Source organism: Trichomycterus rosablanca, chromosome 13, assembly GCF_030014385.1.
Source record: "Trichomycterus rosablanca isolate fTriRos1 chromosome 13, fTriRos1.hap1, whole genome shotgun sequence".
NCBI classification, from domain to species: Eukaryota; Metazoa; Chordata; class Actinopteri; order Siluriformes; family Trichomycteridae; genus Trichomycterus; species Trichomycterus rosablanca.
This window is the reverse complement of record NC_086000.1, coordinates 1,122,563-1,140,227: the sequence shown is the minus strand read 5'-3', so window position 1 is coordinate 1,140,227 and position 17,665 is coordinate 1,122,563. Positions and strand designations below refer to the sequence as shown.

General features: G+C 40.5%; 2 protein-coding genes across 3 annotated transcripts; both read right to left on the bottom strand.

The window, feature by feature from the left end:
* Positions 1 to 4,821: 4,821 nt before the first annotated feature.
* gjb9a (gap junction protein beta 9a) lies at positions 4,822 to 7,940 on the bottom strand. 2 transcript variants are annotated; one of them, XM_063007563.1, is made up of 3 exons: positions 7,875 to 7,940; positions 7,176 to 7,210; positions 4,822 to 5,753 (listed from the first exon to the last, which is right to left on the bottom strand). In XM_063007563.1, exon 3 carries the CDS (start codon positions 5,731 to 5,733, stop codon positions 4,954 to 4,956), a length of 780 nt encoding a protein of 259 aa, XP_062863633.1. In that variant the 5' UTR covers positions 5,734 to 5,753; positions 7,176 to 7,210; positions 7,875 to 7,940; the 3' UTR covers positions 4,822 to 4,953. The 2 variants fall into 2 exon arrangements, with proteins under 2 accessions (XP_062863633.1, XP_062863634.1); XM_063007564.1 differs by lacking the exon at positions 7,875 to 7,940 and having other exon boundaries at positions 7,176 to 7,223.
* A 2,557-nt stretch (positions 7,941 to 10,497) lies between these two features.
* LOC134325616 (E3 ubiquitin-protein ligase TRIM39-like) lies at positions 10,498 to 13,554 on the bottom strand. The gene is made up of 7 exons (XM_063007864.1): positions 13,365 to 13,554; positions 13,118 to 13,173; positions 12,518 to 12,613; positions 11,962 to 12,180; positions 11,707 to 11,881; positions 11,573 to 11,608; positions 10,498 to 11,060 (listed from the first exon to the last, which is right to left on the bottom strand). Exons 1-7 carry the CDS (start codon positions 13,552 to 13,554, stop codon positions 10,498 to 10,500), a joined length of 1,335 nt encoding a protein of 444 aa, XP_062863934.1.
* Positions 13,555 to 17,665: the final 4,111 nt, after the last annotated feature.

The following is a 17,665-nucleotide window of genomic DNA, read 5'->3' as shown; positions in this document are numbered from 1 at the left end:
GAGAGCTCGATTTGTGCTCAGGGGCGTAATCATGCTGAACGAGAACGCGGACTTCCCTAAACTGTTCCCAGAATACTTAAATTTAATCATGAGGATGCGTGTCCACATACTTTTGAACCTAATAATGAAGAGTAAACGAGATGATCCTCGGTGCTGGTAAATATTTGCTTGGTTCAGTTTGCACAACCCGCCACAACAAGTGCAAATATTTACAGTGTTGAAGTGTTCCTGGAGCGGCACACTGGCGCATTAAGAAGGGGCTGGGTTCGAATCCCAGAGTCCTTTCTGTGTGGAGTTTGCATGTTCTTCTCACAAGTCCAAAGACATGCAGTCAGGTCAGCTGTGTGTGTGTGTGTGTTGTTTTGCCCTGTGATAAATCAGCGACCTGTCCGGGGTGTTTCCTAGCTTTCGCCCAGTGAAACGGACCCACCGAGACCCTGACCAGGATAAAGCAAGGTAAAACAGGCCATAAATGAATATGAATGAATAAACGAATGACGGGACAGAGCCGCGTTGTCGTTCTCACCGAGCTGCCGACAGATTCGACGTCTCGTGATATTTTATTTATTTATTATTTTAACTCTGAGCTGAGAATCTGACAGGACGTCTGGTGTGATGTAACGACGTTCTTCATCCTCGTCCTCCTCATCCGCCTCGAGCTGCATCTCTCCTGCCTTCTGTCTGTTCCTCCATCTGTGTCCTGGCCTAGAAATGTATGATTTCTCATGTGTACGGGACGAGGGGCGACGTGGGCGACCGATCGGAGCTATTTAGAGAGAAATTAATTAGTTCACACTTAATAAGACCCGCTTTTAATACGCCACGCTCCAGTCGTCGTCACAAATGGGTCGCCGGTGCGGCGGCGTGTTCTGGTGTTTGTGTTATCGGGGTCTGAAGCTCGCTGGCACCGTTTGTTGTATCTCGGTGACCCACGTCGAGCTCAGTGTGGGATCTTCCATCTGCTCCTCACCACGTTCTCCGGCTGCCTCGGGGTTCAGCGATCATTTATTTTGGCTTTCAGATCCGATCCTGCAGCGACGCTCCGTCCCAACTTCAGATCGAGGTCAGAACCAGAACACACCGGCCTGTTTATTATTGTTTAGAGAGGCTGTGCGGGCAAAAGTATCGGGACGCCCCTTCTAATGACTGAATTCACGTGTTTCAGCCACAACAGTCACTAACAGGTGTAATAAATCAATAATATAGAGGAAATCATGTGTTACCTCTTTTTATTTTTTGGGCCGTATTACTTATTTTCTTATTTTTGGGGCTGTGTGCGACCTCTTCTCTCAATTTTGGAACATATACAGTATATACCACCTCTATTCTCATTTTTTTGGGTCTTATGTCACCTCTTTCCTTATTTTTTCTCTGAACATCTTTTCTCATATTTTTGGGCCCTCTGCCGTCTCTATTCTTACATTTTGGACTGTATGCGCCCACTTTTCTACAATTTTTCATATTTTTGGGCAGTATATCATCTGTATTCTCAAATTTTGGGCTGTGTGTTGCCTCTTTTACAAATTTTTTGGCCGTACACTACCTCTTCTGACTTTTTAGGCCGCATGCTACCTCTTTTCAAATTTTTTGGTCGTATATTACTTATTTTCTTAATTTTTGGGCTGTATACCATCTTTATTCTCAAATTTTTGGACTATGCGATCGCTTTTATACATTTTTGGGCCGTGTATTACTTTTCTTAAAGTTTGGGCTGTATATTACTTCTTTTATAATTTTTTGGGTTGTGTGGTACCACTTTTCAAAATTTTTGGCCCGTATATTACCTCTAATTTCAAGTGTTGGGCCATATATGACCTCTTTTCTCATTTTTTGGTCGTATATTACTTATTTTCCTAAATTTTGGGGCTGTATACCATCTCTATTCTCATATTTTTGGACTATGCGACCGCTTTTCTAAATTTTTGGGCCGTATATTAACTCTTTTCTCAAATTTTGGGCTGTATGAGACCTAATTTCTCATTTTTTCACTGTATGCAACATCTTTTCTCATGTTTTGGGCCATACTCTACCTCTTTTCTTATTTTTTGGGCTGTATTTTCCTTTTTTTCCCTCCTTTTTTGGGTTGTATGGTAGCTCTTTTCTCACGTTTTGGGCCATACTCTGGTCGGGCTGTGTTGGTGTGTGTGGGATGTTTCAGCGTGTCCGTGTGTTAATGCTGGGGCACGTGTGTAGGTGGTGCTGAGCGAGTGGGTGGATGGCTGAGTGAGATGTTTGCTCTGGAGCTCTCTGGTGAGTCCGAGGTATCGATTTGATGTGAACGTGAACTTCATCTACTGAAGGATCTACTGACTGTGACTGATCTTGATTTATGTGACGGCTGGTCTGATTGAAGCCCGTGTTCGGAGGTATCGATGGACGGTCGAATGGCTGCTAGGCGAATAATCCTTACCACACAATCAAGAGGTCGCACTTATGTAAGACTAATTAAAGTGAGTCTTTATTTCTAAAAGCAGTGAAAGCTGGTGAGAGTGTTCAGGTCTGAAACACACCGCTCATGTTACCTGTCAACCGTACCCACAGTGACCACAATAGAGTTTGATTACAATATATATATTTTATTATTATTATTATTATAATTACAGCCACAGAAACAAACTTCTGTCATAGTGTTTACAGTGGAATACATTTACAGAACATTAAACACACACAAAACAAACACTGACTCAATACACTCCATGGTCGAAAATATGTGGACACCCGATTACCGAACCAAGTGCATTAATATGGAGTCACAGCCTCCACGTGTGTTCGTAGGTATTTGTGCCCATTCTGAAACTGAGCGTTAAATCAGGCTCTGATGATGGATAATAAGATCTGACTTGCAGTCCGAGTTCCAGTTCATGTCTTTAAGGAGCTCGCTTTGTGCTACACAGCAATGTGTGGCAGTGTAGTGTCCACATACTTTTGGTCCCAAGGTGTACGAATATATTACAGATACAGAATTAAGTGCTTTAGTTAAGTAAAAACAAACAATCTTTCAGCTCTGAAACGTCCCACAGTTTCACACACAACCATCAAATACGTGTACAAACATCATAAATATATTTTACTGACACCGTTCAACACCTCGAACACGATACAAGCGGCTACAGCGCGGGATACAGCAGCGCTCATACTAAACTACAGGCAGTGTAAGAGCTTTTATAGGTCGTGAACCTGAGCTTTAACCCACAAAACAACACAAATGCAGTATCAATAATACAAACACCAAGCTTCAGAAGATGCTTTTACATGTATTACAGTTATTTAACCCTTCAACACTTTTTAAAGATGGAGGAACAGAAGCAAATTAAAGTGGAAAATTACAAAGAAAAAGCAGCTAAACTAAGAAACGCTGTCAGGATTTGGTATAGAATGTATGTGAAAGAAAAGATTCACCACTGGTATAGTAATATGCATTGATTTCACCGACTACAGCGCATAATATTATTAACAGATAACTTGAAGGTTCATGTTCTTTGATTGAAAAGTGTGTTTCTGAGCTTGAGAAAGCTGCTGCTTGTGCTTTTAAAGTGTCGTTTGTTTTAGGGGGGGCGTTTAAATCTAAAAATGTGCAAAATAATTATAAATATACAGAAATTCAGGATTAAAGTGCCGACAGCTGAATTCAAGCGTTTTGTTTTTCTATTTTCTCCCAATTTCATCATAGCCAATTATTCTTCCGCTGCTGGAGACCCCGATGCCATTCGAGTAGGGTTGACACAGATCCAGCCTCTGTGTTCTCCTGCTGGAGCTCCTGTACACCTGCCACGCCCACCTTTCTAGAAGCACTTGGTGGAAGAGTGTTTGTTTAGGCTGACAAGCCAACACCCGCTCATGGTGATTGGTCTGCGGATAATTACCTTCAGCTGCACCTCGTCTGAGCTCAGGGTTTTTAAGAGGGGAGCTGGGGACCAGTCTTTGGGAGACTATTTGATGTGACTGTTCTGTCTGTCTGTCTGTCTGTCTGTCTGTCTGTCTGTCTGTCTGTCTGTCTGTCTGTAAGTTTAGCTCTGTTAGCTTTGTTTAGTCCTGTTTGTCTTATTCTAGTTCTGGTTTAACTTTGTTTATGTTTGCTTAGTGATTCTGTCTTGTCCCATTTTATTAGCTTAGCTTAGGGTTTAGGTTCCTGTTTCATGTTTAGCTTTAGCCTTTAGCATAGGTCTTGTCTTGTTTGCATGTCAAGTCAAGTCAAGTCAACTTTATTTATATAGCACTTTTTACAATAGACATTGTCTCAAAGCAACTTTACAAAATCCAGGACCAACAGATACAAAAACCCCTGTTGAGCAAGCCGAGGACGACTGTGGCAGGAAAACCTCCTTGAAAATGACAGGAAGGAACCTTGAGAGGAACCAGACTCAGCAGGGCCCGTCCTTATTGGGTGGTCTAGAGGATACTTTAAATTTTTTTGTTTTGTGTTACCTTGTCTTGTCTTTTATTATCATTAAATCTTTGTTCATACATCTCTGTGTGTGTGTCCGCCCCCTCTTGTCTCGCCATAGCCCAACAAAGGTACAAAGGTATATTTTCCTGACACGCCCTTCCTCCAGCGCCTGCGCGGAAACCAGCCCTATTTATATGGGCACAGAAAAATGAGCAGAGGTTTTTATATTATAATGAACTGGATTTAAAACTAATGAGGAATTATGGCGTCCAGGTTGCTGTGTGTATATTTCTGACCGAGAAGATTTTCAGGAAGCCAAAGACAAACAAACCAAAAAAATGAATGTTTGTTTGGACGGAGAAAGAAAAAAGTTTGGAGAAATGACTGAAATAGTTTTTTTTATCAGTTTGTTTATGTAAGAGATGAGAGCCAACAAACCGTCCTGTAATCAGGGAGAAACTGACAGGGTGAAGTTTGCGTGGGACAGTTTCCCTCACCACCATTATTAATGTTCGGTAAAGGTCGGACGACTGGACCTGACTGGACGTGAGAGAATCAAATCCATCCTACAGAGCGCTTATTTCATTAGCAGCGTCCGTCTGTTTCAGCAGTCTGAGATCTGCAGCGGAGACGCGACTTTCTGTCCTGTTTTTTACTCTGATTTCACTCTGCTGCTTCAAAGGTCTGGCTGGATATATATAGATCATCTTATAGATCTTCTTCCCGATCAGATAGATCAGCTCAAACGTGCACATCAGGATGCAGACGGCCGAGGTGACCACCATGAAGAAGGTGAAGATCTTCTTCTCGGTGGGCCGGGAGATGAAGCAGTCCACCGTGTTGGGGCACGGCTCCAGGGAGCACTTGGTGAGGCGCGGCATGTCGAAGCCATCGTAGATGTAGTGCAGGATGTACAGGAATGCGACCTCGAAGCCTATCTTGAAGACCAGGCTGAGCAGGTAGGTCAAAAACAGGCCGCCGTTTCTTTTCGCCGGCTTAACGTACAGATGCTCGCCCTTGTGCGTTTCCTCGTACTTTTTGTCCTTCTCCTGTCTGAATTTCACGTGGGCCCCGACCAGGAGGGACGGACACGTGACGAAGATGAGCTGCAGGGCCCAGAGACGGATGTGCGAGATGGGAAAGACGCTGTCGTAGCAGACGTTGGTGCAGCCCGGCTGCCTGGTGTTACACTCAAAGTCTTTGCTGTCGTCGCTCCAGACCCGCTGCGCCGCCACCACGAACACCATCACCCTGAACACGAAGACGATGGAGAGCCAAACGCGGCTGAAACCCGTGGAGTATTGGTTCACCCCGCTCAGGAGGATCTGAAGTGCTGCCCAGTTCATCCCCGATCAGCGGTGATCCTCTAAAACACAAACACAACAAACACCAGTTAGAGTTCATTGTATATAAAAATACATTAATGGAATTTAACAGACGCCTTTATGTAGTAAGTTCGTGTGGTGATGAACCTAGCCATCATAGGGACACGTATCGTGCACACTTAGTGCAGGTCACAAGGTGACTACTAACCAGATCAGCTGAGAGGAATCATCATCAGCAGACGCTTTTATCCAATGTGACAAACAATGGGGCTTGAAACAACAACCATCTGATCACTTGTAGACAAGGACGGATTAAGGATAGTCTGGGCCCCTGGGCCCTCGTGATCAAGGGCCCTCTAATGGTATGCCCTGCTCTTCTCTAGGGCCCCCTGGTAGGGGCTCTCATAACCAGGGCCCTCTAAAAATATGCCCCCCTCTTTCCTAGGACCCCTAATAGCCAGAAGTCGAAGTCAGAGCAGTGCCACAACGCCTCATCCATTTTCATAAGGGGCCAAAAGCATGGCTAGGGGCCCCAAAAGCATGGCTCAAGGGCCCCTGGGCGCTGGCCCCACTGGCCCGGTCAGTAATCCAGCCATGCTTGTAGACAACCTTAATCTCTGAGCGTCCATTTCCTCCAAACGAGTGCAGGTCCAAGAGTTCACAAGCTTTTCTTAATGCCTTTATAGAGCCTGTATTGTGCACAGGAACAGGAAGGGGCCTTCCCCAACCTGTTGCCACTAATTTTAAAGCATATAGAACTAATACACTATATGGGCAAAAGTATTGGGACATTTCTTCTAATTACCGAATTCACATGTTTTAGCCATAACAGTCACTAACAGCTGTAATAAATCAGTGATATAAAGGTAATTACATGTTCCCAACGTTGCAGCAACAGTTTAGGGAAGGCCCTTTCCCGTTTCAGTATGAACAATCTCTATATAGACGAGAAGAAAAGCTCATTTTGAAGAAACTCTGGAAAGAACCGGAACATCCAGCTGTATAAATGCTGCCATCTTCTGACTGAACGGGCACAAATTCCTATTCACAGATACAACTTCAGACAGTATGTCTTGTGAGAAGCTTCTCAGAAAGGAAGATCAGCTGTTGTTCTAGCTGACAAAGATAATAATCAGGTGTCCAAATACTTTTGGCCATTTAGTGTATTTTAGTTTATACAAGAACGTTCTGCAACCGTCGTGGTTTGAAGCCGTGGGAAAATAAATAAGAGACTGTGTTAAACTAAAATCAATCCGAAGCAGTGTCCCAATACTTTTGTCCGTGTACTGTAAATGTTTCTGCTTCTCTACTTACAGTGCAGTAAGTTTGTGAACCCTATAAAAACATTTCAACATCCCACACACAGATCCTCAGCTGAATTCTTCTACAACTCCTCAACTCCTCAAACACAAACACAAGCCTGAGAAATTCTTTATGATTTATTATAAAAGTGAAAATCTTACCTCGGCATTAATGAAGCTGAAGTTTTGTCCTAAAGCTGCGCAGACGGAAACAAAATCGAAAGGTAAGAATATAAGAATCCAGTCAAACCAGATCTCTACACCTACTCCTACATACTGTGGTCTAATGCAGCGATCAGAGCTTCTCCTGAGAGGAGGGAGGGCCGGGTGGGGCTCTGTGTACAGTATCATCTTACACTGGATGATACTGAGCAAAAATATGAGAACCAGTTCATGAACAAACACACACGTCGGGTCTGAAGTTTTCATACACTTATGAACTGGGTTCTGGACGACTGGTTTAGTTTTCTGCAGCTGTAACCGGTGGATGTCGACTCTGCTACCACAATAGACAAATGGACTCTGCGTTGTGTATTCGATGAGGATTTTATTCTGTTAACAAAACAATATAGCCCTTAGTACCGGTAGAGATCCCCTGCTTCTCCTCTACACTCCTCACATCTCCTCATACAGTACAAAATTCTAAAGGGACCCGGACAGAAGCAGGGCTTATAATAAAGATTACAATATAACACAAGAAAATTACTAAAACAACAGCTTATTAACAATAACAATTGCTTTTCATTTACAGACCAGACAAACACATACAGCAATGACGTCACTCCATTACGCTCTGTGCATTAGCATAACCAACTGGCATAACTCAGAATTTCTCAGATTTATTCATATAATTATGCATACCTGTTAACAAAACAATATAGCCCTTAGTACCGGTAGAAATCCACTGCTTCTCCTCTACACTCCTCACATCTTCATATAAAAAGAATATAAAGAACAGACTTATACATTGCGTGGACCATGCTGTGCATTATTAGCAATATAAGTAGAAGTATTATTCACTTTAAAACTGACTATCAACAAAATATAACATAATAATATAATATAATAATAATAATAATGTACCCAGGGATCTATATATAAACTTGGTGAGATATTTATATTAACTAAACGTGTATGATTAATATAGATTTAATTTGGAGCATATTGTGATACCTACCTCCTCATACAGTACAAAATTCAAAAGGGAGGAAGTAGGGGGAGGGGAGGAGACTTTAAGAAAGGCGGATGTTCCCTCAGGCCGGGTATAAACTTGCTTTCAGAGATTAAAGTGAACAGATTTCCAAAAGAACACACAGTGAAACGCTTGGATTGCTGCTGTAAATAGAGCCGGCTGGATACCCACCATCAACTCTTATAATAAATGTAATATATATTATTTCATAATAAAATATTGTAAACAAATGTACTCAGTTGAACGCTGCTCTCATGGTGTCTTGTCCCTGACGTTTAGCTTAAGTGTATTAAAATACACAGGCGCTTAATATTTGTATTAATAGAACAGAATAAACATAAACCAACATAAGCCTTAAAAAGTTTACATTCCCCTTATAATACTGTGTAAAAGCCAGAACTTTATAGGACTATATTTTGGGGAAATGTCACTATATGGAATTATATTAACAGCTTAATTAGCTGTAATACAAAAAGTAAACATTATATTTATGAATACGTTGTGCTTACTGTAAAATATTTCATGTATTTCCAGTTAGGCTATAAAAAAAATCGTTTTAGCATGAGCTAACATGTTCTAATTCAGATGAGAAGTAATTCACTGTGGTTTGTCATATTTTTTTCATATTATAATGGCTCTTAGCTCAACAGACACAAAAGGGGAGATGACACAATAATGATTTTAATAATTAATTATACGCGTCCAAACTTAGTTTAGATTATTCATTTGCTGGCACAGAAAGATCAATAACGTCATTTAACTTTGTCATGGCCTCCTAATTCCTCATTAGTGATTGTGGGTAACTAGGGGTGGCTTGGTGGGTAGGTGGAGCAGCCCGGGTCCTTTCTGTGCATGTTTGCATGTTCTCCATGTGTCTGTGTGAGTTTCCTCAAGGAGTTCCGGTTTCCTCCCACAATCTAAAGATGTGCAGTCAGGTTAACTGGAGATACTAAAGTCTTTCATTTACATTTACAGTATACAGTCTGAGCAATTGAGGGTTAAGCGCCTTGCTCAAGGGCCCAACAGCAGCAACCTGGCAATGGTGGGACTTGAACCAATGATCTCTTGATTACTAGACCAGTACCTTAACCGCTAGGCTACGGCTTGCCCCCTAGGTATGAGTGTGTGTGAGTGTGTAACTACAGCTTTTGATTTCTCTGTGCACATATAAATAGGGCTAGTTTGCCTGAACTTGTGAGACAGAGCCACAGGCATTGCAGTAGGGGGTTTGATGAGTTTTGTTTAGGTGAGAGCTCTGTACAGATCTCAGTCAGCAAATCATAGATTTTCATGAGCAACTTCAGATCCTTCGATCATCTACCCAAACGGTTATAATTACATTAATTTAGTAAATGGAACAGTGGTCTTTTGCCAAGGTAGTGAGGAAAACACTCTATTACCTCATGCTGAGAGGAAATCTGCTAATAAGGTGATGAATTAGAAATCCAGTTCTAAAAAGTTGTTGTTCATTTGTATATTCATAACAATAATAAGCATGTCGTTGTTTATAATGGAATCTTTAATAATGTAATGGACTGTAGATGGTAACTGTGTGTGGAGAAATCAGGTTCTGATGTAAACACTGGCCCGTCCTTGCTCTTAAACAACTAAACAGCTTTGTGATAATGACATTACCAGTTGTAGAAGGTTTATAACATTTTAATAAACATTACAGCATTAATTTGCTCCTGTCTAAACGTTTTATGTTTAACGTTTAAGTGTTTCGGGCAGCACTTTGGTGATTAGCATTTACAGTATTTACAATCAAGATTCATTAAAGTTTCTTGCTGTCTCCACTTTTTGGAAATGGGTGTTTAATTTAAGGACATTTAAGGCAGATTTTTTAATAATAAGGTGACAGTTTTGTTTTATTTATGATTTATTTCTATGACTTATTAACAATATTTTCTGTAAACATTGATCGCTAGCATCTTTATTTAGTTCTTCTAGAGCTCAATCTTCAGCGGACATGCGGGTCAGTGGCGACACCTTGTGGTCTTAAACTGTAACTACAGATGATATTATATATTATATCTCATATACAGTATTATTATTATCTGCAAACTCTGTGTTGGATTTAAAATATTTTATTCATGTTGGTAAACAAAACACTGCAAAAGAGTTCAGTACACGCTATTACAACAAATCCTGCAACTTTTACACACAGAATGTATAATTCACATAAAGTAAGATTATGCAAAACAAACACATTTGAATTAAAAAAGAAGATTAAACATTTTACAGTTGATGAGATTAAAACTGAAGTAAAAATTGACATGCTGAGATTAAAATTCACATCTTTATTACAGGAGTGATGATGAGTGGTGCTGCATTTTTACCTCCATCATTCAAACATGGACAGAAATATGGATAGAGTTTCTCAGTGAACATCTGACCAGTATAAGAGTAGATATGAACCCTGTTCTCCACATCATAAAACGAGACCAGACCCTCCTCATAATCCACAAACACTCCGACCTTCTGAGGTTTCTCTTTCAGAGAGAGGAGGACGGGGGTTTCCTCACCAGCCTTATACGTGTCCCCCTTCCTCAGCACCACAGACCAGAATCCTTCCTGAGGTTTCAGGTTAATCTTCCCCTTCCTGTTTACAGACTCTCTGACCACTCCTAAATCCCAGTCGATCTTCCCACTGACCCGCACCTCAAAGTAAAACTTCCCTGAGGAGAAACTCTGCTTTCCCAGGATTATGGCATGACAAGTGAACTGTTTCGGGGTGTCGGGGAGCTTCCACGGTTGTTTCTGAGGTATCAGGAAGTTTCCACAGGCCACTTGTTTTCCGTTACAGGACAGGACGAGGTTGGGATGAGCCGTGTCAGGATCCAGAACCACGTCCACTGAGAAAAAAATAATACAAACATATTTATATTCTAAAATAATATGAATATGCATCTAGTCTGCTTAGCTTATTTGGCACAGTTTTTACATTGGCCTCCCTTCCTGTTGCAACCATCCTATTTCTATCCAGGCTTGGGACCAGCACTGAGAACTCACTGACAAGTGCACCTCCCAATGTCTAGGCTGTTTTGGCCAACCCCTATCCCCCTTTCCCTCAGATATTAGCTAATAATGTCCTTGCGACAACCTTCCAAATGATTTGGACCCTGGATTCCATTAGTGACTTTTCAAGTCTTCTGCCATGGCCTCCCATAGCTGCACTGGTTTACACCTGGTTTTGGGAGGCTAACTAAGGTACACTTTATATATCTCCACTCTTTTTTGCGCAGACCTCTGGCTTTGCAAACCCTTTTGCACTTCCCTTAGAATTTTACCTAAAAATGGGTGCAAACTTGTTGATGCAAAGAACCAGAGAGGCTAAAGTAACATGTTGTGGAACTTGGCGCTGTACCTGCATACTGCTGAACGCTCTTCAACTCCATGGAGGCTGTAAACAACAAAACATGAAATGAATTTGATTTAGAAACATGGTTTGGAAGTTAAAGAAAAGAAAACAACACATTTGTTCGTGGATAAATTTCAAACCTGAAGGTTTTGGATCTGCTCTCAACATCTTGTTTTGTGCTGCACTGAGTTTCTTCTCGACCGCTTCCTGAATCTGAATCAGGGCTGAAACCAGAGTCTCTCCACTCAGATCATCATCAGCGCCGATGCTAGTCCGGTTTTGGGTGGTTGGACGTCTGCGGACAGATGGGCGAGTCTACGGTGGGTTAAGAGAGACAAGAAGCGAGTTTGAGTCGTTGTTCTGCACCATCGTCAAGCAGATTGAGGATCACTGACCTGTTCCTCTGTGTTTAGAACCTGCTCCAGGTCTGGTCCTACCCTCTTCAGTTCATCGATTTCCCTCTGCAGATCTTTGACGAGTCGCTCAGCCTGATTCTCTACGGCTTTCTGCTTCTCCAACATCACCTCCAGGAGCTCGGCCTGACTCTTCTCAACGGAGCCAATCAGATCGCTGAAAACGTCAATGCTCTCGGATACCTCTGTCTCTGTGCTTTTCTAGATTGAGAATATTATTTTCAATTAAATAGTAAATCATCAAGCTACACTATATGGGCAAAGGTATTGGAACATGTGACCAAGAGCTTTCCTCTGGAAAGCCATTCTATGAGACTTGTGTGTGTGGGAATTTGTGCCCATTTAGTCAATAGAGTCAGTGAGGTCAGGCTGATGTTGGAAGAGATGTTCAAGTTTATCTCATCTCAAAAGTGTTGAGTTGGGTTGAGCGTTCATCTGAGCTCCTTACAGAGCTCGATTTGCTGGTAAACCCGACCCCTGGTAAGCTTTAAAAACTAAAACCATGAAAATCCATGATATAAATGTTTGTTTCACCCACTTTGCTGAGCTCTGCTGAGTCTCTGATCTCCTGGATCTTCTTCAGTCTGTCCTGGATCATCTGCTGCTTCTTTGACTTGGTCCTCTGTAGCCCAGTCTGCTGACAGAAAGTAATACACATTATTATTTATTAACTCTAATATACAGACGTGGACTAATTTGTTGGTGCCCTTCCATGAACAAAGAAGAACCCGTCAGATCAAGGCCCGTAAAGGGGCATTTAAGAACAGTCCAGTGTTTTGTTCTGGCTATTCCTGAGTGGTTTTAGCTGTGTGTTTTAGGTCATTATTTATATTTGAAGATGAGTGAAACTAATTAAATTAAATGGTCAGTTTGAAATGTTAGTACATGTATAAGCCATTTATTTATAATCTTTTCTAGGGGTACTTACAAATCTGTCCATGCCATGCCGTCACTTTTCAGAAGGAATGAAGAATTGTTTCAATGAGCTGTAAGGGCACCACCAAATTTGTCTACATCCATAAGTAAAACTGATACTAAAACAACCTAGTGCAGGTATTGCAATTATTCCATTATTTAGATTGTAAATTTTGACTACATTAATGTAATTAACATGGATGTTGATGTCGGTGTCTCTCACCTGGTTCTCTTGGCCTCTCTCCTCTACAGGCGTGACGTTGTGAGACTTGTGTTTTGCTAAAACGCAAAACTGACAAATTGAAATCTGATCATCTCTACAAAACAGTTCTAAAGGCTTTTTATGTCTCTGACACATGTGGTTCTCCACGTTATTAACTGGCTTTATTAGATTATGTGTCAAATAAGGCTGCAGATGAAACCTACATCGTCAGACCACAATCCAGACATGACTTCTGAGCTTGACTTACCAGCTTGACTTTTCCTCTTGTAGTGTTCCACAACGTCTCTCAACGTCGTATTGACCTTCAGTTCGGGTCTCGTCTGGAATTTCTCTTTACACAACGGACATTTGCAAGGAGGGCACATGTCCCAGTATTGTGTGAGGCAGGTCCTGCAGAAGTTGTGTCCACATGGAGTGCTGACCGGATCCTCGAACATGTCCAGACAGATGGAACAGCGAAACTGCTCAGCTGGCACGAGGCTGCTGAGGTTACATGCAGCTGTAATGAAATGAAGTAAGTGATTCATTAAAAGTCTTAATACTGTAGAACCAAAGACAAGCATCATTCCTAGCTACATCCACTGTGGTCCTCGGTTAAATTGTGTTTGCCTGTTTACTGAGCTGCTGCTGTAAATCAAATCCATCACTTTGCTAATCATATCTTAGACTATTTAGATGTCAAGGCTGAACTGATCTCATCCATTTCTGTGCCACATCATCTCCTGAGCTGGTCAAGTGGTTTACTTTCACATTGATCTGTAAAAAATATTTCTGTCTGGATAAACAGCAAACAGGTTCATCTGGATTAACAGCATCGTCTTACCAAACTGGCCTGAAAGTGTGATCAGAACAATACAGTGCTGTGTCCTTATGTCACTGTGCAACAGTAAGACGACTTAAAGACAACATGTAATTAATTTAAGTAAAAAAGTCATTTAACCTTATTAACTGATCATATAACAGCTGTTATAACCCTACGTTATCCTTGAATAATAACTATATATATATGAAAAGATGGAAAATATTCAGATTCCCTGACCTTGTGCACATTTTACTGTGTTGTGGATCATTTTTACTCATCAGTCTACACCTACCCACCCATAATGACAAAGTAAAAACATCTGAAATCTTAGCAGTGGTGTCATCCTTGCTACCCTCTCATACATTTTGCCTAGTCTATAAATAATGTGGATTTATTCAGTAACCAGACTTTTCAGACTGATAACGTTAATAACTCACACTTTGCAGCCATGCTCGTCTTTCTTTTGCTTCTTGGTCGTGGTAATAAAGATTTTCAGGTTTCTTCTTTTCTTCTCTTTGTTAAACCTTTAAGAATAAAATCACGGAGCGCAATTCATTCAAATAATTTATAATAATAAGTATGATGAGAAAACCAAAACATATTTGCCTACTGTGATTAAAATAAGTTCTTAAACATTTCAACTTGTCAACTCCGCATACCTGATACGCCACAGTTTTTGTCCCAGGCTTGGGACCAGCACTGAGAGCGCACTGACAAACTTTCTGTATGCCCTGCCACTCATGCCTCAAACTGACCAAGCCAGTGGGCGCCACTGAGACGTGAACTCTAGTCTCCATGGTGGTAGGGTTTTTATTAAATGCTTATAGTTTATTGTCTGAAGGCATGTGTTGGCCGATAGCATCGCTAGGGATTCGAACCCCGGGTCTCAGAGCTAGTGAGCTGAGGTAATTTACCGCTGCATCACTCGAGCACCACAATCATAATTATATTGTAATTAATTATACTGTATAAAACTGAATACAGAATTAAACACAGTTGCAGGATAATTATTAAAGAAATAATGGATAGAACACAATTTTCTCCTTATATAGTCGTTTGTTTATTAGGATTTTAAGGATTTTATTTACGTTTTACACTCTTTGGTTACATTCATGACAGGAACGGTAGTTACTCATTACACAAGGTTATACAGAACACAGTCATGGACAATTTAGTGTCTCCAATTCACCTCACTTGCATGTTTTTGGACTGTGGGAGGAAACCGGAGCACCCGGAGGAAACCCACACAGACACGGGGAGAACATGCAAACTCCACACAGAAAGGACCCGGACTGTTTCAACTGGGGATCGAACCCAGGACCTTCTTGCTGTGAGGCGACAGTGCTACCCACTTAGCCATTGTGCCGCCCTATATAGTCGTAAATCAATTTTGAAATTGTTTTCATGAAATAATTGGACATTAAAACTGATAAAATGCCCTGTTTAAAATGATAAAATATTATCTACAGTGTGTTCCTTGATTGACATGTAAACTCTGATATTTAACATATTTTACATTTTCTTAGTAGAATCAGTAAGAAGTAAAATATCTTACCGTAAATGTTGGGACGTTTCCAGCATAAAAAATAAAACTCTTAATATGTGTCTAGAAATGAGCTGCCAGCCAAAGTGCCGACATGTGACAACCTGATCCACAGTTATACACGCCATACATTCTGTTAATGACATTCTGACCAATCATCGCTCAGTGAAAGTAATGTGGACCAGCATACCTACAAACCAGTTTTTACTTTAAAGGAAATGACAAAGAAGAATGTTTTTGTTCTAGTGTTGTTGGTTGTCTGTTTTACCAAAACTAGCCGTACTTTCTATGGTTTCTATCATGGTACACAAGGAATATCGACAATCAGGGAATAGTTTATTTACAAACCACATTTCCAGAAAAAAGTGTGGCACAAAGTGGTGAGCCATGACCCAAGAGGATTTTCCTTTTATACCCAATCATGATTCCCTCACCTGTTACCAGTTTACTTACTTATACTGATTTATATTTATGTCTAAAAGGTTTATACCGTGGAATATATGAATACTAAATAAATTAAATTAAACTAAATCCAACATGCAATCATGCAAACACAGCAACAGCCAAAATGTACAGCTATTATAAAAAAATGTTTGAGTCACATATGGGATTTAGGACTTCACTGACCCACAGTGAGAGCCATTTTGTTCATATAAAAAGATTGATACTGTAAATCTACCCAGAAAAAGTAGATGTAGCTTTTTTTTTCTTTTTTTTTTTACCTCTGTGTGTATATACAGAACAGTTCCAGAGCTTTTTCATGCTTCCAGCATATGTAGTTCTTCACAGGATTTATGAGTTTGTGTTTTCTAAATTTTATATCTTTATGATTAGGCTCTAGATGAGACTTACAAAACGTCAGACCACAATCCAGACATGATCTTAGAGCTTTCTGCTTCTGAAATATCAGATTTATCAACTCTTCTTGAAGTGATGGATCTTGAGTTCAGGTCTCTTGGTGAATTTCTCTTTACATAATGGACAGTGACATTGTGGACTTTGATCCCAGTATTGTGTAGGGCAGTTCCTGCAGAAATTGTGCCCACATTAAGTGCTGACTGGATCAGTCACACATCCAGACAAATTGAAGATTGTAACTGGTCTTCAGACAGGAGGCTGCTGGAATCATGTGCAACTGTTTGAAAAACATGTAAGACGTGATATATGTTTAAAATTGTTCGAATTCTGTTGTAAACTTGTAAATAAAAAGGTACAGCGTGTGAGTGGTAAAGGTCTTTATTGCATAGAAGTGTAGTTTTGTCAAACATACATGACAACTGTACTTGAGACAATATAATGCTGTGAAAATGTATTAGCCACCACTTCAGTTCCCTTTATCATTGACTAATTGACTGAATTTGGATCAATTACACCATTTTACATACAAGATATTTAAAGGACAGTTATCCAACACCCGTATCATCATTACGAAAAGCAGTTGAACAGTTAATAACTGGTTGCACCACCTTAGCAGCAATAACTGCAACTAAAAACCTTCTATATTTGTAATGATGATAAATGTGTGGTTAAAGAGGTCAAGGAGAAGAATACGGGAAACCATGATGAAGAGTTTTAGTCCTAAATGAAACCAGTTTTATTTATCCTATGTATGTACTAAAAAATAGCAACAGTAGACGTTAGAAGCAAACAAAATCTGATGATAACAAAGTAAAATGAGGCTCAATCTGCCTTTTATCTGAACTACACCAGGACTTTAAGTTATTACATGTCAGGACATCCATACAAACGAGTATATTTGCCCAAGACAAATGGGTTTATTACCACAGAAAGTACCAAATGTATTTGGTACAGATTCATCTTCCTTTACCTCAGGCTGCCACTGAGCTATGCTGTGGTAATCTGTTCACGCGCATATTTTCCCGCCAGCAACTAAAGGGTTAAACCATTCCGAACATGCGGTATTTCTTAGTAAACACACATACGATTCACTAACAAAACGAATATAACAATACATCATCAATATATTAGATTAAAATTATTGAGTATAGTTTGTGTTAATCTTCTACTTCTCTGTTTTTATTAATCTTTTTTAGCAGACGTTCTGAGCGAGTGCGGGTGACGCCCCCCCCCCCTCCTTCTCCTTGTGAGTGAGCTCGCCCGATTAACGGTCGCATCTTTTCGCGCCTTCACATTCAAACGTTTTATAAACAGGTTAGAACATTTTACTCATTTACATTATTAG